Source organism: Lissotriton helveticus, chromosome 11 (assembly GCF_964261635.1).
Source record: "Lissotriton helveticus chromosome 11, aLisHel1.1, whole genome shotgun sequence".
In the NCBI taxonomy this organism is placed as follows: Eukaryota; Metazoa; Chordata; class Amphibia; order Caudata; family Salamandridae; genus Lissotriton; species Lissotriton helveticus.
The window spans coordinates 44,298,636-44,324,602 of NC_136072.1; the positions used below are offsets into that span (position 1 = coordinate 44,298,636).

The following is a 25,967-nucleotide window of genomic DNA, read 5'->3' on the forward strand; positions in this document are numbered from 1 at the left end:
TTCGATCCTCAAATCAACACAAATTCCAAGTCCCAAGGATCAAACGAGTTAGAATGGGAGGACGCTACTTTGCCTATCTAGCCCCTTCCCTCTGGAACTCTCTTCATACTCACTTACGTACTGAACAAAACTATCTTAAATTTCACAAAGACATAAAAACCTGGCTTTTTAATCAGTAGTCCCCCTACTCTTTTGTGCCCAGCCTTTCATCCTGACCTTTTGTGTTCTCTAGCGCCGGGAAACCTCCGGGTAGCTGCGTGCTGTATTAAATGTAAATAAATAAACTCAAATGAACAATGTGTCAACTGATCAACTACAACCTGAGCACTGCGTAAGCCAGAACTGCTAACCAGCTCGAGCTGGCAGCGTAAAGTTATGGCTGGATACATCATGGAAATATCAACAGATTTGGGCAGTGCTCGAAAGAATGAGTAAATGTGTGATCATAGCAATGTGAGAGAATATTCAGGGTAAATAAATCAAACATATAAAGGAGATTCTGCAAATGCTGAAGCAGATATCTTCCACTGGTCACCCTCAAAGTTTCTCACCGTTTTAATTACAAAAGCAAAGTGGAACCATTGAGACCCCCCTGGTTTAGCATGACACCATTTGGGGGAAATGAGAGCCTTCCTAGACATAGGAAATATATTTCCTTCATTCCTGTGGATGGATAGAGGAGATACAGGCAATTCACAATTCATTTTGCCCACGTTGTGGGTGCTAAACGTTGGAGTGATCCCCAGCGCTCATTCCAGTGAGAAGCATTGCTTTAAACTAAGATAGTGGGCGGGGCAACCTAGGAGAGACCCTTGAAAGAGAACAACCCTAAACTGGAGCTGCAGCAGGAAATGGTGACTGCACTCTCCAGGGTGCTGGCTGCAGGGCTGAACATGCTCAAAAAAAGGCCACTCAAAATGAAAGGCAAGAAGCAACGTGCGTTCAGCAGTATGGGCGGACTCAGGTCGGCAATCTCCATTCCTCGAAGGCCACTGGCAACCCTCAGTTGCATCCCCTCTAGTGTACTACGCAAAACACACCAATGTCTTTTAGGCACAGTAGCGCTATGGAAAAACATAATAAAACAAGCATTTGCAATGCAACAGGACTTGCATTACTGAAAGTTTGAGCTATTGGCGTTGCTAATAATAATGCCGAGCCAATAGCTCAAACTTTCAGTAATGCGAGACCTATTGCATTGCAAATTCTTTTTTCTATTTATTGACTTTTGAAGCAATTGCAGCACCCACGCTTTAGCTTAAAATGTTTAAAACTAAAGCGCGGGTGCCGTGTTTGTAACAAAAGTAAAGGAATAGAAAAAAAAGGCATGCTGACGCATGTTTTTTTTCTATTTACTTACTTTTGAAGCAATTGCGGGCACCCGTCCTTTAGCTTAAGATGTTTAAAGCTAAAGCGGAGCATGCTGCAATTGTAACAAAAGTAAAGAAATAGAGAGAAAAAAGGCACGGCCCGCATTTTTTTCCCCCTATTTATTTACTTTTGAAGCAATTGCGGCACCCGTGCGCGGCACCAATGTAACAAAAGTAAAGAAATTGGGAAAAATAAGGCGTGCAGCCGAGTTCAGGGAGCTGTGAATAAGAAAGAAAGGCGCAGCCACCATTATTGCAGCTGAGGCGTGCCACGCTAGTTATAAAAACTAAAAAGTGTTGCGGGAGAGCGTGTCCTGCTTGCGACAGCAGAAAAGAAAGGCACTTCTGGAGAAAGTGATTTAAGAAAATAGTACTTACAGGCTGTAATTAAAATATGTAGAGTAACAACACATGTAACAAGGGCAGTCCTCATGGGAGATTATAAACGGAGAAAAGGGGGTACTAGGGAGGGACTACTAAGCCTAATGACGAATCAAAAGCCACCCTTTACAAAGGGCAGTAACAGGAGCCAATCAGGGCCGGACTGGCCGTAGCAGGCATTGGGCCTTTCCCCGATGGGCGGCCAGGGTGGGGGGCCGGTTTTGGGTCCCTGGGGACCGTTTTTGTTACAGGGAGGTTTTTGCAGCATAGCTGCAATATCGGCCCTGTAACAGGCCCTGGCAAATAGCTCTGCCATCACAGGGGGGCCGGCAGGCCGAGCACTTTGCCAGGGCCGGTTTTGGTTCCCAGTCCGGCCCTGGAGCCAATTGAAAAGATGGGCGGAGCTTCAAGTCCATACCCAAATACAACATGTCTTGAAGAGACAGTGCAAGCGCTATCTAGGCGAGCCCTAAAAAAACGCCACTGTCAACGAATTGTACAGGAAAAGGATGTTGCATCCAGTCACAGATTTACAGTAATTCACAGCAGTTTGGAAAAAGAAAAACGCCTTTGACCGCCCCACACTTGTGCAGAAGTTGAGAATATCTGCAAATGACGCCCTGTTTTTTTTTTTACCAAAAGTAATTTTCAAACTGAAAAAAAATGCCCGACTGTCTTCTGTTGTGTTGTGTTGTGTCTTGCCGAAACAATGCCCACTGTTACTTCATCCATTGCTTTTACAGATCATTTTAATGTAACGAGGACACCTTTATAACCCTGGATAGTTGTAAGAAATGATATGTTCTGCATAACTAGTTTCCTTAAGTATTTTGAGTGTATGTGCGGAATGTTATATGTGACGTCTGTGAGGATGTGTTCAACGGTTTACTGTGTGGTAAGTGATGGATGAAGGATTGCAATGCATATTTTTTTATTACAACTGCGTTGTGTACAAGCACAGACTATGAACAATGGATTTGCTGGCTGTTGTGCCCAGCACTTTTTTAGCCACACACTCCTAGGCAGTTGTGGAATTCTGAGGTGCGCCACATATAGAGAGGTCCACTGCCGTGCAGCCGTATTTAACAATAAACAACCAACATTCAAAATGGATGGCGGTGCCTCCGTGTGCCACCTGGAAAAATAGGAGGTTTGTAAACTCGCTGGTTGAACCAATCACAGCCCATGACTATTGCATAAGCAAGAAGCACTTAAGAGACAGAGACGAAAAATTAAAGTTACAAAACTCCCACACTCATTCCCTTTCTCTTGTGCCGAATCACTAGTGTGTTCTTTAAAACGTTTTTGCTCAATTTCAGTTGGAAAACGCACCAGGCAGCACATGCAAACATGAATTAAATGTTTTACCTGCACCAGAAATGTGTACCCACCATGGATTCTTTTTCTAACAAAATACATTTCAGTTTTAAATACTTTTTATGCTTTGGCAAAAATTGAAAAGTTTGATTTGTTGTCGGTTAAATCATAATTAAAAGAGGGGGCAAAGAGAAGCCTTGTGATAGTACTTTTATTTCTGTTCTTGTCAAACTTCTAATAGACCAGAGGTCTTCAAACTTTTTTGCTCTGAGCCATCCCTAAGCCAAATGTTTTGAAGTCGGGCCTCTGTCCAAAACTATATGGCAAACTTTTGGGAAGTGGGAAGAGGAGGGGTGATCGCTCGGGGGGGATCATGAGATCATTTATGGAGTGCTTATCTGTAGCTTGTAATTCACACTAAATGTGGAACTTATAAAAAAGCAACAGCATCAAACAAGAACAGAATTGACCAAAAACACTACTCCCCATAATCGGGATACTTTGGGCTCCAATGTACTCCACCTGCTGCACTAATAATGGCTATAGCCCTGAGAAGCAGGCTACCTCCTTTTCTTTCCCTCAATGTCTGACCATCACTTCAATCTCAAAACAAGTCTGGTCTCTTTTTGCGCCAAGGGCGCCATCTGCCCTAATGCTAGCAAGGACAATGAGCCCCCATGCCCACTTTTTATAGTAAAAGATTAATAATTAGAATGCAGTGAGCCCCTCAGCAAAAGGTATTACTGCACTGGTTTCACTAATCATAGCTGCTGCCTTGCTGTCATCTCTGACCTATGTTAACAACATGGGCTTCCACCTCACACCATCCCTTTCTTTCCCATTTCTTATCATTTTTCCCTTCCCTTCGGCCATGGCACCGAGGCCCAAAAGCAACATTGGCACAGCAAGTATGCCCTGGGCCTTAAATGCAGCTGCAGCACCAATGATACATACAGCTTTGCAAAGTAGGCTGTCTGCTCTGCCACTCAGCAGGGCCATTACTTCTAGGCCAGGTGCCCAAAGCAGGCTTTCTGCTGCTTTGTGTGAAAAATAACAACAAAAAAGCACATTTAGAGCCACCCCCCTTCCTCCCCTGTTGCTCGGGCCCTGTTCCCGCTCAACAGTGGTGACCTGGGCCCCACTGCTGGCAAGGAAAATGCACCCCATGTTCTTTTTCATAATAAGACTGCCATAACTGAGGTTCAGCACCCAATAACAGAAGGTCTGGTGGCGCAGTGGACAAATGCATCCACTGCAGGGGCCTGTGTTTGACCTCATGGTCACAGGTTCTAATCCCGGCGGGTCCACTCAGCCTTTCATCCATCCGAGGTCGATAAAATGAGTACCATTGAGATGGGTAACAATATACATCTGTTATTCAGCACCTTGAGACATTCAGGTGATAGGTGCGCTATACAAAAGTACATGTTATGTTATGTTAAGGCGGCGAATTCGGGGTGGCTCTTGTGCTGTGAAACAGATGGTAGAGAACTAAAGAAGAAACAAGCCTTCTCACCAAGGTGCATGCTACCTGAAAGAAATGTAAATATGTGCAATGGTGGGAGCCAGTGTAGGGTTTAATTAATTGAGTCACTCAGCTTCATGGTGACAAATATTTATTTTTTGTGTGTCCATTAATAGAAGTGCACCTTTTCAAATGGACATATATAAAAATATTTATGCTAGATATAGTCTGAATTCCTATCACTAAAATACATATTTTTAAAGCTTGTTTTATCTTAAACAGTATTTTGCAGCAACCTGTTCTATACAGAGTAATACAATGTTATACAGTTACATTTTCAATGTGCTTTCTGTCACAAACTTTGCACTACAAACAAGTCACTATTTCTCACTGCACTAATCAGGATTTAATTCTGTGATTCTGTGGTCACACATAAAGACATATGAAGTGATTACATTAGCTAACTGAGGTTTCCTAAGTTAAGAGTATATTTCCCTTTGATTAGTTTAACCTTCATTTTTTTTTTCATTTGAGGTGTGTGCGTGTTTTTATATGCAGTAACCCGAAGGTGGCAAAAAAATGGCAAATTATTTCTTCTTTTTAGCCACGTATTTTTTTATGGACTAGAGCTACTGAATGAAAATGAAGACAGCCTATAAACGCGCCTTTTGCGCTATGTTCATTTACCTGTAATTGCAGACCCATTTATGCCCCCCTGGGAACACATCCACAGCCCCCCAGCAGGGTGCGCCCCACAGTTTGAAGACCTCTGTACCTGACATATAGGCATGTCTGCCAGGTTTGTCTTTAATTGTTGTAACCTGATCTGGTTATCACTCCTGTATAAACTCCTGCCTGGCCTTCTGCTCCCTCTGGTCTTTCACACACCAGTTCATTTGTACTGATTTTGTCTTATCCAATTGTGTTGTCTTCCTGATGGAAGATGAGACAAGCATCGGCAAAGCCAATAAGGCTTGCTTTTTAGTGGAAGAGGTGTGGCGAAGCGGCCAGGAAGTCTGACTCTGGAACCCGGGGGCTCAGGGTTCGATCCCCGGCACCGGAGGCAGATCAGCCCAGCACCATGTGACCCTGGGCAACAGCTTGCTTAATCTTCCCGAGGGCCCCCAGCGCCTTGACACCTTCGGGTAATTGTTCGCACTTTACAAATACTGGACATTTACATTTTTTTTGTGACCTATTGGCTTTGCCAGTGTTTTTTAACCATGTTGCACAGCATCTCCGATGCTTTACAGCAGTAGCTAAAGTTTAAAAATGAAAGATTGCTTTGACTCAAGTGCCTCATCTTTTACCTCCTATAAAATGGCGCTGATGATTTTTTTTCTATTTAGTTACTGATCTGGGTTGAAGGGAAAACATAAAATTCGCAAAGTTTTTTTTTTAAAGCAAGGGGATGTGGGGTCAGCCATAGCAACCAGGGTGAGAGCACAAGGGGTTTGGGAAAGCAACACTGGGGGCTGTGGGACATGTTTAAAGAAACATGGGGGGTGGCTTGGGGGTGGTTGGCAACATGGAAGATGGCAGGAGGGACACGTGAACAACAAGAAGAGCACCAAAAGTGGGGAACAATACAGCGGATGCAGGGAGAAGCACACTGGTGAGTACAACATGGTGGGGCGGGGAAAAGAACCCAGGTGACAGAGAGCAGAGAGCAACACGGGGAAGACAGCAGTTGAAAAACACATGCACTCTCTTGGAGTGCTTCACACAAACCAAAGCACCAGTAGAAGCAGCGATGCCAGCCAGTCAAAGTGATGGCAAAGATTATTTGCTCCATGGGAGAAACAAACACAATATTGACAGGCTGGGACACGAATAAGAAGCAGGCAAATAAGAGTGACAAAGAAAGTCAACCAATGGTAAGCAATGAGCGGGCTCCAAGCCTCTCTGTGTTCTTGGTAAGCCACAATAGGTCTCGCAACAGAAAGCATGTGCGCTGCCTTCGGGCTCAACCTCATAAAAGCATCACTAGACTGGTGTTGTAGATTCTGCTTGCCGTGTTGTTAGTTTCGCAGTGTTTCCTACCGTTAAGTGCTCTAAGGAGTTTCATGTTTCCATCCGTGTGGCCCATGCCGTCATGGTATGCTGACAGTGGATTGGTGCATCATTATGTCTCGGTTATGTCTGGCCCAGTACGGCACATGGGGAACCGAGGTGTGAATGGCCCATGGGCCAGAGCAACACAAGGCCCCCTGCCTGGCTCACGTGGGGGGAGAGGAGCTGTTGTGATCTGCCATCTGTTTTACTGCAGCCGCACCCGAGTACTTCACAGGTCTTTAAAAAGACCATTTACTTAATGAGGCTTTGTTGTTCTTTCACCCCTTCTTAGAGCCCCTGCAGCTACACTCGATTTTGACTCTAGTTGCGCCTCCGGGAGCTATATAATATTTGCTGGTGGGGCTCTGTCTGTGAGGGAGTGCTTGGTGGTAAGAGTGAGAGGATGGCAGAGCTGGGCCAGTAGATGAAAGGGGTGTCTCTTTTACTAGGAATTCATCCTTATCAGTTGTAGTTCTGAAGAAATGACTAATGTTATTTCAATGTCATGGCAGTTCTAACTTTCATATCCGTTTCCTTAACACATTACGTGGGAACGGCATAATTACACACCACTGCGAGTTTAATCATCTAAGGCGTCTCACTGCTTTATATTTGAGAACTGCCTTTGCCTACATTCCTGACTGTGTTTAAACATTTCTTTAGAAATGCTGAAGATTGTACAGACTACAGGAAGCAACAATGCAAAAAAACCCACATCTCCTAGGAGATGGAGCGCATCTAAATAATTTCAGAAATAACGGGCGTTGTCTTAATGGTATTGTAGTGAACGCCCCAATCAAGCAGCTTAAGCGGGGCTTCCACTGGGACTGGTGTACTTCTGAACTGGGTCACAATAACACTTTAATTATTCACGTGGAGGCTTCTTCCGTCCACATAGAAAGGCTAATTAATGACAAGGAATACCATGGGAGCGCGGTGTGGATCGTTGGCTGACCTGCAGAGCAAAGGAGGAAATAGAGAGAGAGATATGATGGATTGATGAACATGTGTGACAACCCACAGAGAGGGGGAAACTGAAAAAAATCTGCATGAGAGAAATGTAAGAAAGGATGATAGACAAAGATGGCTATTAATAGTAAAGAAAGAACTGGAGAAAAGGATGAACAGTGAAATAAAATGAGAAAGAAAAGGGGAGGGCGTTGGGGGTGGCTTCGGTGTACTGGAGAGGTTGTCAGAAGTAGGATAGGAAAGGCCGGCGAATGACACTTGGTGCTCCACGGACTTCTGGTCCTCGACTCGAATGTGTCTGGCCAGGGACGTGTCTCCTCTGACTCTCCAGGGTAGAGCACCTGTCTTGAAGTCATGCGAACCTTGCCGGGACAGGTCTCAGGTGCGCCAACATTACTCAGAAATCCATAGGAACATTTGTGGACACAGTTCCATTTCTCTGCAGCCTCCTGCAGAGTCCATTGAGAGGTGAGTGTTGTTTTGTGTTTCATTTTTACCAGGCTCCTGCGAGCCCCAGCCCTTCAGGCTTTCAGGACGCCTCCATTCAGGCCAATGCCATTTAATATTTGTGAAATTTGGGAGACTAGGGGGTATGGGTTATTTTACGCAGGGAGACCCATCGTTTTCGGTTTCCCCACTGGCCTGTCACACCCTGGGGAAGGAGCTTGTGTTCTAACCGTTCAGGACCCTATGCATATCCGTGTCTCCCGGAAATAACCGTATTTGGATGCTTCCTGTCAGTTGTGGAAGCGAGGCATAGAAATACTCCCAGTTACTCAGAAGGTGGTTCACTTTATCAAAAACAGCCTTCAAATATTTGGGTAATGTGTACTTTGCTTGTTGAGACTGTTGCAAAGTCCAGCGAGAGCGTGAAAATGCAGGAATATTCCTTGTTTTTCTTCAGCTGTCTGTTCCTTCTTTCCCTTCACAGAGTAGAAGAGAACCTTGTTTCCCTTTCAAACTGAGGCAGCCGAAAGTGGACATTAAAGTTGCAGGAACAGTTGTTTTTTGACACCAAATATAACTACGGATTTTGTGAAATTAAAAAAGCTTAGGGATGTAGTTACCAATAAATCCTCCCTACTTTAACCTCTGAAACTATTCGTCATATACACCTGTCTTACCTATTTGCAACTACTGTAACAATGTCACTCAGGAATTTACTTTTTGCGTGTACAGTTTCACATCACTACCATGCATAGCGATCTGCCCCAGTCATCCTAGCTCTAACCCTTCCTCTCTGCATGCCTACTGTCTTTTTCAACAGGCCCACATGCTAGGCCACATGAAGACCACCCAACTATAAAGCTCAAGCTTAGAGACCGTTGGTGATAAGGCGCTATATAAATATAAATATAAATTACAATTACAATTGGCGCCTCCTCCTAACAAAAGCCACTCACCTGCTGTGAAAAAAAGTACACTCTAATGCATTCTTCGATTTTTACAGGAAAACATGACTGCTGTAGTGGGCATAATCAAACAACTAGAGTCTGAAAACACCCCTGCCTACCAAGTGTTCAGGATAATTGGTGTAGATGTGAAACATCTCCTCGAGAGTAGGCTAGGCGACAATTTTAGTGACTTTGGCACTGCAACATGTTCCCTGTTAGAATGCTTGCCAGTTGGTAAGCAAAGAAGTGTTGAGGACCGATTCAGGAAATTTTATTTTACAATGCATGAGAAATGGCTAGCAATGATGCATAGAAATGTCCCTTCACCAACCATGGCGTTTAAAGTCAATGAAGCCTCACTGTGGTAGTCTGCACAAGTGTTAGATCCCTTCCGTGAAGGGTAATTTTCTCCAGACTTAGGTAAGGAATCTGTGGCTAGGTAGAGTCTTTACCAGATAAGGCCAGGGCTCGCGTCGGGGTACCACGTGGGTGGACGGCGTCCCCCCACTTATTTTACCAGGGGACACCGTCCCCCCTGCCAAACAGCTGGACTTCACTCTTTGGCCTCTCTGGGATGAGGAGCTCGGCACCTTTCGTGGCGTCACTTCCTGTTGTGACATCACTTCCGGTGACAGCGTCCCCCCCACTTCTTTTTTTTACGACTTGTGCCCTGGATAAAGCTTTAAAGGAAGGTAAGTATATTTTTCTGTTATAATTCTGTTTTTACAAAATACGCCTTTACTCACTACAGTGTTTTCTTACTTGCCATATGTTACCTCCGATGTATGAAGACTCCCTTGCCACTGATCTTCATTTCACAACAAACAAAAAACAGGAGCATAACAAAGGTAAGGGGGGGGGGGTGCTTCAATGTAACACTGCTTTTGTTTCTATCTGAAACAATATTCACATTACATTCCAGTGGATCTGTCTTAATGAAATAATGCATATAAGCATAGGCTTTCTCAAATGTACCCTTCTGCATGCTGTGTTTATGTGAGTGACCAGTCCTTCGTGCCCAGTGACACCCATAAAGACTATGCAAGCACGACATGGTACCGTTCCATATGTCTGTAATTGTTTGAGGCAACATGCAAATAGTAGGATTGGACAATATGTTGTGGGGCATTCACCACTAGTTATATAAATAAATATACAGTACATCATCTGCTCACCGTGGCTTCTCTCCTCTCAGCTGAACCCTCCATATGCGTCTTTTAGCCATGGCAACGGGAAGACCTGCGGGGTCCTTGGTATGGGCTGCCCCGAGAGTGCCTGCTCAGATACGCGAGGGCTTCTATGAAGCCTGGAACAGGGATGCATGCCATAAACACTAAAGTGTGGCTTTTCACTCCAATAATGATTTATTTAACCGGTTGATCCAGTTATTATTATAAACGCTTGATGAGTTGGCAATAGACATAGAAAGGGGACACGTGAACGGTTTAAGCCCAGGCAAGGAAGCCATCTTGGCCTGGGTGCACCAGTATTGCAAGAGGAACCAAAGTTAGTAGACATAAAAGACATACCAGCGAACTGGATGCTTGTCTCGACTCTAATTAAAAAGGTAAGTACATTTGTAACCGTTTTGAAACAACTTTTATATTTGCAAATGTTTACTTTTATTGCAGTTCGGATAAAACTGAATGTTTTTAAACAATGTGTTGCCAGTGTTGTGAAAATAAATTAGCAAGACTTCTAATACCATTTCACTAACAAGTTATTCATATGGTATTTTACTGCTGTTTCTCGGTGATCCATGAGGAGGCATTGTCCAACGTTGATAGCATCGATGTTCTGTGTAGGAAGCAACAACATACTAGCCAAACATCTAATTTCCACTCAAGTATAGAAGCATTTTATAAACGTATTTAATTCAAGCGCAATTTAATTCAAGCGTAACTGCTTTTTTAATAAATGTACTTTTCGCCTTATTATTATTGTTACTGTTTTCTTTTACAAATTAACATGTTATCTTTAGGAAGTTCATTAGTCCAAGATGGCGGCCGCGCGAATAGTCTTGTTTTTAGTCCTTCGCCTCTGTCTATGGCAGAAGCCGTCGCTCTCATCTCCCAGCATGCCCCGCTCTCTTCCTTCTTTTTCCCTCCATCTTGGAAACTGGTTGCGGTGAGTGCGAGCATTGGTGGGCATTAATATCTTGGTTTTTGCAGGTCAGGCGGGTAGAGGTTGGACATTTTGACTGTTGTGATTTAGTGGGCTCACCAGGGATCCGGGAACTCTGCAGCCGGGTCCGAGGAGCCCAGGATGGTGGGGATATTGAGTGGATGGGAAGTGGGACCCTGCCGGGGATCTGCAAAGCCTTCTGTGTTGTGTTTGCAGAGTAGAGGATGGCACTGGCTTGCCACGCGTGGGGCCTGCTGCAAGTCGTTGCATGTGCTGGTTGCGTCTGTTAGCGAGCCTTTGGTGCTGGCGGTCTGTTATGACTTGTGCCTCCGAAGTTAATTCCTGCAGTGGTTGACCTATGACAGCGACGTCAGTTAGTAGACCGAAATGTCTCCTCTCAGACACTTTCAAACTGTTTGTGCAAGACCGCTTATGGACCATAAAAAACATTGGACTTTGATCCCGCCCCTTCCTTACTATTGGATATATTTGTTTCTCCAACTTTCTTACCGAATTCTAGATGCCTTTAATTGCTCTTAATGTGTTTCTTCCACCCATGGAGCTTATTTTCTTTGCTCACTCTTTTGATCTGAGGGCCTGTATCATACTTCTACTTCCCTCCAGGAAATATACTTTTTCTTTCAACACTCCATCACAATGCATTTTCTTGTCACCTCTGTTACCCTGGTTTTCTTCTCCTGCTCTTATGTTTGTTGATCCCTCAACAACACCCTACCCTGGCTTTTCCCCTTCATGAGTAGGTCCTGGACTTGTATTTGGTGACAGCGGATTACTGTTTCAGTTGTAGGTTTAGTACAAAGAGAGCTGTGGCAGTGTACTAGGTATTAAGAATTATTAGTATGACCAGACCTTTTTATCCAAGCCACTGGAACAGAGGCACGCTAACACATATGTGTAAAGTTCCGCTTCTGTGTACTTGCTCATTCCTTAGCTCTGACCACTACAGTGCTGGTGTGTGTAGACTTTGTGGTACATGCATGGTGTGTGAGGAAGCTCTATAGCAGTAAGGATGGTGGGATCCACTTACTGGGGGTCTGGATTGTGCATTTTTGTATCTGGAGAGAGAAGGCTGGACTCACTTAACATATTATTTTTGGGGTCCTCTGTGCCTCTGCCGTAGCACAAAGTTGTGTTTGTGGACCCTAAACCAGTTTTACGTCTTCAGACCATGAATCTACATCTTTTATACCTTCATCCAAGGTGTATTTTTCATCTACCATTCCGGTCTTAAAACCTCCTGACACCCTCGAACCAACCCCATTTTACAATGCCTCTCATTTACTAACTCTGTTCTATATCACCTACCACTGTCTTGACTGACACTTTAAACTTTACCATATCTGTCTGCATCATTGACAACACACCCACTGATGTGACTTCATCCTTCCCGACTTGCCCCACGGTCATATGGTCTGTACTAGACACTTCTTCACTTAACCTAATGTCCTGTGTAACAATTGCTGCCCACCTCTTCTTTGTCCAAACTAGCCCTTACTTAACAGGTTCCATCCATGCAGTTTCCGGACCCAGTGCTGATCTGCTATTAAAATCTGACCATGTTCCTTAGTGTCTACAAGGCCGTGACTACCACCTGATAAGAACATTCGGACCTGGGGCATGTAAATTACTCCAAAACCTTGTCTCTCAGCTCTGCAGTCTCTTCATCCAGACATTGATACAATACCACAAAATCTAGACTATTTTTGACGCTGATAATGAAAGTATTTCTCAGTGCATTCTAGCACAGCTTCCTGCATCAGTGGTGTGACTTGTGGTCAGTTAGATTAAGTTTTGGTTCCCCGCTTCTAGTCCTTTAGTGGCTGAATGTCGTATTCCTCCTGTAGATGCAGAACAGCAGATCTGTGTGGAATTCGTAATGCTGTTCCCAGTTCTGTATTTAATGTTTTGTTTCAGTAGCAGTGTTTTTGAAGATCCCCTTTTGGGAGAGTGGTGTGCTCCACATGTTTTCGTGAATAGGTATATATGACACGATTGCATGCTGTTGCTGGCCTCATTTCATTGATCCATTTCAAAGCTAGGCATTTTGCTGGGCTCTTCCTGTGTTTGTTCACTTCTTTCTGCACTCTGTGTTACAGCAGTTAATAGACCATTTAAGAATTCTGCTTTCGATTAACTGCCTTTCTTATTACAACGTGTTATCATAACTTGAATGGTTTAAAGATAGGTGCTTAGATCCTAAAAATCTAGGGTCCTAGTATCCCTGTTCTTGTAAGCTGTTTACTGCAGTATTCAAACTGTCTTGTCTCGTAGTTGAGTACTGTGTCTTGAGGAGCTGTACGTCTCTTGTTCTCTCCTAATGAGCGGTTTTTTCTTATCTCCTTTTTCTACAGGGCTGTCAACAGCCGGACTATAAAGTTACAGAATGTCTGGAAGGTAGGACATCACCAACTTTGTCATCCAAATAAAGTGGTTGTGCATTTGTTTTTAGTCTCTTGAACCATGTCGACGTGCTTGGATGCACTTCTGGAACGAAAGATAGAGAGGCTGTTTGTGTGTATTAGTGCTTGTCCAGTTCTTTTGACACTGTATGTAGGGGTAAGCTATGGCGGATGATGGAGTCTATGGGGTTTGAGGAGCCTTTGGTTACCTTGCTCCGCAGGCTCCATGCCGCCACTACAGTGAGAATTAGATATGGGCCCTGGTGGGGAGAAGACTAAACCTATATTATCCACTGAAGGTGTCCGTCAGGGATGTATTTTAGCTCCCTTTTTATTTCTGGTTTATACTAATGGATTAGAAAGTTTTCTGTTAGAAACTGGTGCTGACTTTCCACAGATTAATGGCAAAAGAATTCCAATGTTGTCTTATGCAGACGACACTGTTCTAATGACCCTTACTTCCAGTAGCATGCAGATTTGTCTGAATGCTTTTGATACATTTATGGAAAATTTAGATCTTAGGGTCAATTTCACGAAATCATTTGCCATGACTTGCGGCCCGAAAAGTGTTAAAATCCGCAGGTATATGGTGAAGGACTCAATTATAGTGAAAGTTGATAACTTTAATTATTTGGGTAACCTTTTTAATAAAAAAATGAATTGGGAACCCTTGATATTAGCTCGGGTCCAAAAAGGTTACACAATCAATTGAAGCTCTTTTTCGTTTTGCCAGTAAACTGGGACAACGGCGAATAGCAGAAATAATATCTTTGTATAAAGCAAAGTGTGTCTCTATTACTTTTGGTGCTGGAGTTTGGGGGTCACAAAATTGTGAAAAGTTACAGATTATGGAGAACAAGTTATAAAACGTCTCCTATCTGTCCCACTGGGTATGTCGAACAGTCTCTGCCATGGGGAGGTTGGCATAGAGTTTGTTAGTGATATCATACATGTAGCACCATTACTATTATGGTCTAAAGTTTGGCAATCTGATGATTTGAAACTGACAAAAGATATCTTACAAGATTGCCTTAAACTTGACCATTATAGGGAGATACCATGGCTCCGATATGTTAGGGATACCCTTTATAAGATTGGCTTAGGTAGTATGTTTGAAAACCCTGACATGATCAGTAAGGATGCAAAGTTAATTATTAAAAATGCTTATGGTTCTAATTTGGGCACCTTAAGGAACAGTGAACATGTATTACGTGTCAGGGGCAAATTGCTGCGACCTTTTTATCTATCATATATTACCAATACGCAATGGCGTTTCTATTTGATAAGGTTTCGCATTAATACTCTGCACTTCCTTTTTTACCTCTCTGCCCCTGTAACGATAAGGTTTCTCAAAATACTCTGCACCTTATTCTTTTTTGTGCTCTGTATAAGGTCCCAAGAAACACTTTTATTAGACCACTATTACTATCCTTTGGATCATGTTATTACAAAGAGGGTTATGAATATCTATTATCTTTGTCAACCCCAAACATTTGTAACGCTGTACTTGGTTTCATTAGATAGCTCTTATCATTAGAAACCGATACTGAAATAGAATGTGGGTGGGAAATGTTTATAAAATGTTTTTATGTTGGTTTATTGATAAATTTGATTCAGTTTTCCATGACGAGATCTTAACGTATTGAAAAATATGAAATATGTAAAAATGTATCATGGTGTTTTGTCATAAATTGTATCTTTTATTGATGTATACTTTTATGATTCCTTTGTGGAACCGAAATAAAGTTATTTGAATCGAATCGTGTATTAGATAGAAGTGTGCAAACGATGGCAGCAGTGATATTACTTTACTAACTTGGCTCTGACATTCGTTGGATCTCAATGCTTATCATTCATCTAGTTTCACGGTGCTATGATTCATTTTAGAATCTTGTGTGGCTAATGAATGGTATCTGCTCAAAAATGGTTTTAATTTTGTTGTCTTAAATACTTATTTGCCTCACATTTCAGATTGTGGAGTAAGGCCATTTTTGCTGGCTACAAACGTGGTCTCCGAAACCAGAGGGAGCACACCGCTCTTCTAAAAATCGAGGGGGTTTATGCACGAGATGAGACAGAATTCTACTTGGGCAAGCGATGCGCATACGTGTACAAAGCCAAGAAGTGAGTGTTTTATATGATTATGATTATAGTTGTGCTTCGCCGTGTGCTAGCTTAATCACATTTTAGTTCGTTTATGGCTGCTCATGCACTTGATTAAATGCTTCCTCTGCTAGGTGGTAGTTAAGAAACGTGCTGTGCATATAGCTGTTTGTCTGTACATTGGTTTTGAGACAGGGTGCAATTTAATTCTGAGTGTGAATTAATTGCCTGTGAGAAATTATACAAATGTGCATTTTTTTATTTTATTAAACCTCTTCAGTGGTGTGTTAAGTTGGTTCCATACCCATGTCTTAATTTTTGGGAGCATATTATTCTGTAGATTAAGTACAGAGAAAATGAGCTAGTGGTTGACCTGTCTGCTCCCACTAAATCCTCCGACTGATGGGAAGTAACATTGAATAATTTGTGACTAAAATAGGAAGAAGATACTCTTCTTGGTTCTTATGTGAAGTGGCATTGTTTGTTTACTTACATTTGGGCATGAATAAGTAGATTAGTTGTACCCTGGTCAGCTCTCTGTCATGCAACTTTTTGTATCTGGACTTATTCAGGTATCTAGTTAGTAGCATCTTATTTGATAGAATTTCTTTAGTTGTCAAGCGGGGCACATGTTCATGTAAGGAAATGGCTCTATTTAAATGTTCACCCACACAATTTTGGCTGGTTTTTGGTCTCTTGAAAGTACACTGAGGCCTGCTAACCAGACCTCAGTGCCAGTGTTCCAACCCTATACAAAAACTGTTAAATTGGATACACCCAATTGACAAGTACTGGTTTATTTATAAGTCACTAGTATAAGGTACAAAGGGCATGTAAAGCAGAGTTTTCACTCAGAGCTGCAGCTCTTTCTGCCACCCTGCATGTGACAGACAAAATGGACCACAGTCTGCTACTGCAGACGGACGGGGCAGTTTTACACTGCTAGTTTAACTTTTCCAATACACCCAACTGCAAAGCCACCACTTCCTTAAGGATATATGTAAGTCTTCTCTAAGGAATGCCTATGGAGCCTTATGGCAGAGAGCTGTATATTAAGTGAGACTTATGATTTTCGATATTGCTTGATAGCAACACTTCTAAGTTGTCTTTTTGCTATGGAAATGTTAGTAGCCCCACTGGCTAACACATGGTTACCAGCTGGCACTCCAGCCCAGCTAACGGTAAATTGGTCTACCCAACAAGGTCAAGTAAAGTATCAAATTAATTGTGACATTAAATCTGACCTGATTCCCAGTCCAGATTTAAATTCACTATTAAAGTTAACCAACTTTTAAAAAGGTTCCACTCTGCACTCCATCTAGTCCAGTGGCCTCTCAAAGGCACTGACACAGACTGGTTTCTGACCGCCTGGAGAGATGTTCGAACGACGCCCAGGCCCGAGAGCAAAGTCAATTGCCGCAGAGCGTGGTGTCACCTCTCCCAGGATGATCACTCAGTGTGTTAGCCCAAAAGGCAGGCTTCAAAGGTGAAGCCGCCTTTGAAGGCCTACTTGTGACAACACAGCTGAGCAGGGTTCCTGGCGATAATTAGAGTGAGCCAAGGAAGGGAAGTATGTGTCCAAACTGGTTTTTCCTTGGGCGCATAGCCTACTGGTGGCCACACCATTAGTGTGGCTACCCTGTTCCTTGTGACCAAAGAAGAGTCGTGCCATCCTGAAAATGGGACACTGTGGGATAGCCAGATGCCACACATCACAGGAACTTCGTCACTGGAGAGGAGGGGACCCAGTAGCCCATTGGGTAGTTATCGTGTGGTTCCACCTCACTGCACTTTCCTGGGATAAGTATGCCACCCTGCCAGTCAGTTCACACTGGTGAAGAGGATGAAAGGAGGGCTGCCGTTTACCTGTACAAAGAGAAGCTGCACAGTCACGAAGACTACACCTGCTGCACTTTTGGACTAGTGAGACTGGACTGTGCCTGAGGCTCCTCTTACAGAGAAGTTGATTTCCTGCCTTCACCAACAGCAGTGACTCGGAGAATCAGTCTATCTCTTGGAACCAGCTCCAGGACAAGAGCTGAAAGAGCCCAAACTGGCAAGTTGGTAGCACCACAGACTTTTTGCCGCTGCCTGCCTCTATAAAGGGACGGAGATCCAAATCTTGCACCTGCTTCTGCTGGGCCTGGGAGTGCTATCAAAGTCTGGATTTGTTGCACTTACAGGACACCATTCCCCACCAAAGAATCTGCATCTAACTGTGGGACTGCAAGACCAGCTGTGCCGTATTGGCTGCCCGACTACTGCAAAGTAGAGAACTTCTAGGGATCCTGACTTCCGTGGCCGAATTTGCCCCACGATACCCTTGGTCTGAAGAATAACCCCCTCAACCACACCACAGCTGAATCATCTTTGCTTGCATCCCTCGGCATCCGGAACACTCCATCGACTTGTATGGCAGGGGTGCTGTAGAGTTTGAAACTTGCTCTAAAACACTCTGGTGGCCAGGTAACATTCCAAAACATCCACATTGCCCCCCTAGACCTCGTCCCTGTTGAATTTGGTGGCTCAGCTTGGGCCTTACTACCCGCACTAACTTTTCTAAAGTTTGGAAAGCTTACAAACTTTTTCTTGATTAAAGCTTTTTTGCAGTTGCGTTTAAAATTGATTACGTTCTAAAATTGATCTCCGGAACCCTCCAGTAGATTTTAGTAATAGAGGTCTCCCAAAACTCATTATACGCTTTATTTTTATAAATTGTTGATGTCTTTTTATTGGTGTGATTTTTTATTTAGTTTGTTGCTGTTAAATGTTTCACACCAAGTTACTTTGTCAAGCCTTAACGCGTCCACAGCTACTGTGTTGAGCACATGATACTGACTGGACCCAAGAGGGTATCTTAGAGTGTGCTCCACAATAAGGCCCCATAGCCATAACTTATATTACACCCAGATCCTCGCAGTTGATAGCGTCTGCATTGTAGTTGCAATGGTACAGCTTTAATCAAGCGCGATTTGTTAGGGTTTGACACAGGTGTAAGACATTGGCATCAGTTAAAGAGGTTAATACCCCACAGGTTCGCCCATTGAAGAGGAAAAAAAACAGCACACCAGTCTGTTCTATAGTAACTGATATCAGAATAAAGAATTGGGCATTTCAAACCTCCCATCGTCAGACTGAAGTATGCATGTTGCAGTAGAATGTATTCTTTATTGGGATCTCCATTGCCCTTGTCGGTTAAAGATACTTGTATTATCTGGTTATGCTATTATGTTGCTTTATATCCTTAGTGTTTTATTAGCTGGGCATCAACCTTTTGGCGCTTTGTGGTTCATTACCCATGTCTTCGTACTTGGATGAAACTAGGTGTAATTTTTTGTACGTTACTTTTTCAGCAACACCGTAACTCCTGGTGGCAAACCCAACAAAACTCGTGTGATCTGGGGAAAGGTAACTCGCGCCCATGGTAACAGTGGCATGGTCCGTGCCAAGTTCCGCAGCAACCTTCCCGCCAAGGCCATGGGGCACAGGATCAGAGTGGTGAGTGTATTTCGCCCTTGTTTTTCTAGGTTTTCAAACCATAACTTCATCCTCTTTATTGTCTCTTAAGGGCTTGTGTGCCAGGCTGAGGTGACTTAATTTTTTTGTTCACTTGGATCCTATGAGACCCGCAAAATCTGTTTTTCTGCTGAATGAGTACTGTGAAATCTAGTTTGTTCGGGCTATAGTGTTGGTTCACTTGGTTTGTAGGGCCGTGATGGCACTTCATACATGGTATGTTAAGTGATGTCGTTTTGAGATCTAATGTGGCATGCTGCTCTGTTATGTCTTAACATTCTTGGCGAGGCTCTTGTATGTGCCGCTTAAGTAGCCTATACAGAAATGCCGATGTAATATTGAATACTATTTGGTTGGCCAGAGGGTGTGTTCACTTGGAATACAATCTATGAATGTTGTGTTGTATGATGTGCATCCAGGCTTTTCGCTGAGTCGGGACTCTATAGCCACTGAGCATTTTCCTTTTTAGGTCTCCCCTACAGTCATGTTTTAGCTGTCTATTGTTGAAGAGTTGTTTGGTATAATACAATTCACTAAAATGGTACAACAATCCAATTGTTGTGGCCGCGAGGGGGTAGGTTAAGGCACTGGGCCACCAATTGTTGCAGAACCTATGAGTATGAAAGATGATTTTTTGCATTTTGTGCTTGTCTATTATGTGTGCTGTGCCTTCTGGTGCCTACAAGTTTATGGGTGATGGTAAATCCCCAATTAGTCTCAAGCATGCAGACCTGAGACCTACAATGAATGTATTGGTCTCTTGATGTTCTTCGGGTCAAAGCAATACACGGGTCAGTCTGACCCTTATCATAATCATGTGAATATTGTTAATAGGTCCTACAGCCATGTATTTAAGACAGTAGTTCAGAGGGTCGATGAATAGACTGTGGTTTACAAAACAGACACTGAATGGAGTACACCCATCGGATGATTAGCTTCTATCCAGTCTCACCTTTAGTTTAATCTTACTGTGGCAAAAGAACAAGAAAATAATTAAAGAATGGATCTCCTTACCACATGTAATTGTACATTGCTATCGGTAAGTGTCCAATTGTTAAAAAGTTAAATAATCAGGGGGTTCTAGACCATAAAGATCTCTTAAAAGAAAAACAAAAATCTCAGTTCGGAGCCTGTTGTGTATCGCGCAACCCACCCAAAATGGCGCATGACCCAGTGAAGAAGCGTGCCACCTTAGTGAGTAAGGGTCATTGCATCCTATAAATAAATACCTTTTGGACTTTCAACAATCAGTGGTCCAGGGATGTATTCTACTGTCTTGCCGGCATGACAGTCTGTGTCCCACACTATTTTTGTGAATGAGTATCAAGATGGAAGTGTGACAGACTCAGCCCTCTCCCGTCCTTGGTCTATAGGTGAACTATACCAATAATCCTTGCAGTGGGTTGGGGTCAGCCTATTGGTTTCCATTCATTGGATTTCTCGTCAGTCTCATTTGTTTCTTGTTCAATGGGTTTCCTCCCTCTTACGTTTCACATCATTGGAGCATATCTTCTTTGCAACTTCTTGATTGGGGGATACCTTGAATCCTTCTATTGCTTACATTTTGGCACCCACATTTTAGGTCTGACGTTGGCCAGGACCTTTTTGATTTTCCTAAAGAGTATGAGTATGTCTATATGTTTTCGGGCCTTTCCGACTGCCCTCTTCATCCTGTGGTCTTTCATTGTATCATTAACTTTTCTTCTGCTATTACAGCACACGGTGTAAGGCAATGGGTCTGCCCATGCCAACCATTGGTTAGCTTCAATGTGCACGATTGTATTCTGCTCTTTCACACGAAGCCATCCAAAATGTAATGCTATTTAGGGCCAGGGACTGCTCTGGCAATCTGTGTTGGAGACAATCATTTTTCGGTCTTGGCTCTTGCATAGTGTAGGCTAAAAGTTTGCGAAAGACCCACTATGGGCTTAACTGAAACTGTCAGTGGGCTTACCATTGGTTGCCTTTATTTTTTCTCTTTCATACTTTGTTTCTTATTCAGTAGGTTTACTTGTCCCAGCTTGTTGTCCCTCCCTGGAGCATAGATTCTTATCCATCATTTTGCTCGACAGACTTTTCTTTCCCTGCTCACTTCTATGTAACATTCTTTTTGGTTAAGCGCTCCCAAGTGTGCATGTGTGTTCCAGTTCTCTCCCTTTTGTGCTGTCCTCTCCCAGGATAACCCCGCCCCCACTCTGTTGTACGCTCCCTCTGCGTCCCATGTGCTTCTCTCCCAAAACCACGTACCGCCATCATGCCATGTTGCTCTCCCCTGTGTGCTTGCCCCCCTGCTCCGTGTTGACCTCCCGTGTGGTTTACCTTGCTGTGTTCATCCCCAGAAAACCACTGCTCTGTGTTGCACTTCTTAATGTGCACAGGCAGTGGGTCAAATTGGCGAGACCTATTGGCTTTGCCGCTGCTTTAAGCCAAGGTTTTCTTTTCCATGTCTTACCTAAAAGCCGTCTAGTAGGCATCTGTGGACGAAAGCCTACTGTGGACTGTATACAAAACTTAGTGGTCTTACTACCATTAGTTGGCTTTGGCTGGTGTTGTTCTTGCATGCCTATTATTCAGTGGTGTACCTTACTCTTCATGTGTTTGCCCCTCTCGTTTTAGAATCGCCTCTTTACCGTTCTTTTCATTGGCTGACGTGTTGCCTTCCACTACTCATAATTAGGAAGTACTGTTCAGCACTCCATTAGCCAACATGTTTTTAGGATCTCTCCCTCGTGTGCTGCTCCCCAGCCCCGTTCTTGCACCCGGAGTGCTCCAGGTTGCTGTCTGCCTCCTCACTTGCTAGCTCTCTAGTGCTTTTTGTCTCTACTTGCCCCACTGGTTGTGTTGCTCCCCATTGCTCTCATTCTGTCCATTGCTTCCTCTTTCGGCACTTTAAATTTTTCTTCTCCCACACCACGTGACGTAGATACAAATATTGTATAGCTATAGCTGCGCTTTGCTGCCAAAAGACCCCCCTTTCGCACAGGTAACCATTTATTTACCACTTCAGTAGATATGGGAATCTACTGCACTGACGGAAAATGCCAAGGACAATGGGTGCAAGGAATGATAAAATATTTTCTTCCTCCGTCTTCAGATATGTAGCACCATCTTGTGTTGGGTACTGCTGAGATCTATTCACAAGTGCAGGAGTCCCAAGTACTCCACTACTCTATCGCTTGGTAATGTCACTTCTTTTATCATCTCTACACAGATTACACCCAAATCTTTCTATAGTTTCCCACTTTCTCCATCTCATTCCAAATGCATCACGGGCCCCTCTTACTGCATGGCGGTTCAATAATTGAAATTACATTCATCGAAAACAAAGTCTTTTCTTTTACCACTGCTTTAGCGTGTGTCACTCCACTTCTCTATAATCCATTCTTCTCCCACCCAAGCACCATGACGATGGTGTTCTCCTCCAGGAACGTAGAGGTACATTTTATCCTTTCAATCAACATGAAAACATTCCTAACAATGCAGCAACATTTCGTTGCCCAAGTACATAGTACATTTACTCTGCTCTATCCTTCCAGACAGATAAGACAATCCCCTCCCCAGTTCTCTTTATTAAACTTAACTCCTCTAGTACGTGCTCCCCCCCCCGTCCCCCCTTTATATTCAAGATAGTTATACATTTTGGTAACTGGAGCTCTTGCAACAATGCACACCAGCCATGCACAGTACCCTTCTCAGCTATAAACTGATCTCTAAAGGTTACTGAACCAGTCTTCAAAGCCGAAAACCGCTCCTCCACATCTACCTTTCTGTAATCGGAGCTTACCAACCTGGCAACATGTGCTCCGCCAAACTAAATCTAACTAAACCCAACCTCCATGTACTCAATGTGCTGTATGTAAGATTTGTTCCATTCTGTTACTGGAACCATCACACTAAAATTCCCAGTCTGCTCACTTTGGATAAAACTACTCCCAAGGAGTACTTAATCTTTACCAATCTGCCTGGTACTATATCTAGACAGTAAGCTGTCACTTCTTTTGTACAAATTATAAATGTATATGTTGATAAATACTCTTAATCATCCATCATATTTAACTTCATCTCTTTTTGCCCACCCAAAACTGCTAGCATGTCTTTATACCGCATCCAACAGTGCAGCCTTTGTTGAATGCGCCATAATGCTATGACGGTCTAGCGTGATGACTCCTACATTTCATCAGCCATGCATGTGCATATGACATCATATGGCTGCCATTTTCAAATATTTAAAAATGTTTATTACTGTTCCAAGTTGAACGCAACCTAGAGCAGTAAAAGATATATCATTGGCAAAGCCAGTAGGTCTTGCAACTGTGAGCTTTTGGCTTTGCCAATGTTTTTATCCATGTTGTGCCGCAGCATAAATGCTGTCCGGCATAGCTATAAGTTAGTGGCGTGGTGTAGTACAGTTGTAGGTGTAAGTATCTGAAATGTCAATAGATGGCAGGTATAGTGAAAATAACAAGCCTATCCCTGTGTTAAAAGGTAGGAAAATACACTGCACGTCCAGGGATAATACCAAAATAGATGTAAAAAAAAAATACAGTGCAATGCAAACAGATGAGGCAGAACACGTGTATTTGGTCCATTCTACCGGGAGGAGCTAACAAAAAAAGAAAGTAAGCCTATGAAAGATAAGCAATAGAAAGATTGCAAATGAATGACAATGAAAACATTTAATGAATGCCATGGGTGGGCTGTAAGCCCATTTTAATGTAAACAGTACTTCTCGCCTAAGAGTGCTTGCGCTGTATGGGTGAGACCAATATTTCAGCAGGCATGAAAATGCTTTTCACGCGTCCGACAGCCAGGGAGCAAATGACTTTAATTGTTTTGTATTTAGCAATCTAAGTGGGCGGACACCACCTGCAGTGCTAAATGAGTCCATTGTCACTTGTGCAAAGCACTTTAATAAAAGAACAGCAGCCTAACCGCAGGCGGCAGCGGTGTCCTTCCCGTAAAAAAAACCTTGTAATAACTGCGGTGAGTAAGGTAGCGACTAAGTAGGAGAAAAGCAACAGAACAGCTGGAAGAATTGCATGTCAAGGAGGCAGCAATGGACATTCTAAGGGGGGGGGAGCAGCAGAGTGCATGTGGTGGGGTATGGGTTTGAGAAAAAGTAGGTAACGAGTGCTCATTGAGGGGCTGCTTGGATTTGAAAGGAAAAGTGCACAAGCAACAGATTTTTTTATTTAAAAAAAAAAACGTGCACGCCCATGGAGCGCTTAACAAAAAAATGTAAAGCGATTCTCCCAAAATATCGGCGAGCAGTTAAAAACGTGAGTCGGCCAAATAAAAGGATGGTGAGAAAGATATGCTCTATAGGAGGGACAAACACAAGCTGGGACAGGAAAGACCATTGAATAGGCGGGCAAATGAATGACCAGCCTATCAGTGGCAAGCACTGAACAGGCTGTAAGCCGAATGGAACTTCAGGAGCCCACAATAGGTGTCTTGACACCAGACCGCTTGCACTTCTTTACAGGCAAGACCTAAAAATCTGAAAACATAAGTGATAACACAGTGAGCCTGTTGTAGGATGAATTCAGTCTTCAAGAGCACCCCTTTTGAGTTTACAAATGATTAGGATTTAAAAACAAAATTGACTGCAGCACTTTTCATAAATCAAACCATGTTGCTCTATTTCTTTTGTCCTGTTGCTTTACTTACTAGCAATGAGCGGTAGACCTCCCAACTGTTAAGTGCAAAGAAATCCGAGAATAAGTAATTGTGTTTGAGTTGGTGCTTATTTTTAACGTGTCTAATCGCAGCTACCTGGAGGATCTTGCATAATACTGATGTAGTGAGAAGAGCGACTCCTGCAGTCAATTTGTTCGCCCTTTGTGTCCTGTGTAATAATGATCGTTGCAGATATTGGGACTACCGAAGGATGGTGGGGGTCTCATTAGGACTTCGGTTTTTGTGCGGGACTCTGGGAAATACGCCCTGGGATCTGAACCGTTTGCTGTCCCTCTGCTGCAGATGTGCTACAATGTATGTTTTCTGAGATGTGGGTGTACTAGTTAGTTTATCCAGTTGGTACTTTGCGATCAGTGGAACGGGTTAATTGTTACCATTAATTTTATCAGTTTGTTAAATGTTGTTGTTCACACGTTAGTCCCAAAACTAGTAAAACAGACTTTCCTGGAGCCCTCGCTTTCATATGTTTTTACGATTTAGTATGTTTGTATTTCAATCGTTTGTAATTGTGTTGTAACCTGCCTTTTTTGTTTTGTTTTTGTGCAGATGCTGTATCCTTCAAGGATCTGAATTGCTGATCACAATAAATCGTGCTAAAATTCCATATTCTTGTATTGGTGGTTATTTTACAGCACTGGTCTCTTGTAAAGATAGTTTTTTGTTATATGAACCCCATCTTATTGTGCATTAGTCACACTGCATGAGAACTTTCAATTGATGGGCTTTTTTTATATGAAAATTGTTTTAGATTCTGGTGCAGCTCATGCCTAAAGTGCCATGATCAACTTGAGGCGTTTGTGTGTTTCCAGCATCATCTACTGGATTAACCAGGTAAGAGTAGACCCGGGCCGGTGTTCCATACTGTGGCCATTGAGTGCCACGCACTGAACCCGCCTTGCCTGTGCTTTACGCTGGGGCAGCCCGCTGATCCCCAGCAGGAGCAGGCTGGCTGAGAATGTGGACCGTTTGTGGTGGGTGTACTTGCAGTCTAAAAGACGTGTGGCTTTTTTGGAACCATTGGTGTAATGTGGTGTCTGAGATGCTAAATGAAGATTGATGCTAACTGCGTGCAAGATGTGAGGTGACCCAGGCGTCCTTATGGCATGGTTGGGGTAGTATATGGGGGTTTAGGGCAGCCTGGAGGAGGATTGGT

The 25,967-nt window shown here is 43.2% G+C and overlaps 2 protein-coding genes across 4 annotated transcripts in view; one reads left to right on the forward strand and one right to left on the reverse strand.

The window, feature by feature from the left end:
* The window catches only part of DRC9 (dynein regulatory complex subunit 9), a 200,699-nt gene that overhangs the window by 95,010 nt on the left and 79,722 nt on the right, over positions 1 to 25,967 (reverse strand). Inside the window, exon 1 of one of the 3 annotated variants that reach the window (XM_078668067.1) lies at positions 10,127 to 10,225. The exons of 1 other annotated variant lie outside the window; for it this stretch is intronic. The gene's annotated coding sequence lies outside the window, so the exon portion shown is untranslated. Of the gene's footprint in view, positions 1 to 10,113; positions 10,226 to 25,967 lie in introns of those variants that run through there. One more of the 3 variants, XM_078668069.1, reaches the window with a different exon arrangement.
* Positions 13,448 to 25,418, forward strand: RPL35A (ribosomal protein L35a). Its single transcript, XM_078667684.1, has 4 exons — positions 13,448 to 13,490; positions 15,467 to 15,619; positions 18,952 to 19,096; positions 25,361 to 25,418. The coding sequence occupies exons 1-4, from the start codon at positions 13,480 to 13,482 to the stop codon at positions 25,382 to 25,384; spliced, it is 333 nt and encodes a 110-aa protein (XP_078523810.1). The 5' UTR covers positions 13,448 to 13,479; the 3' UTR covers positions 25,385 to 25,418.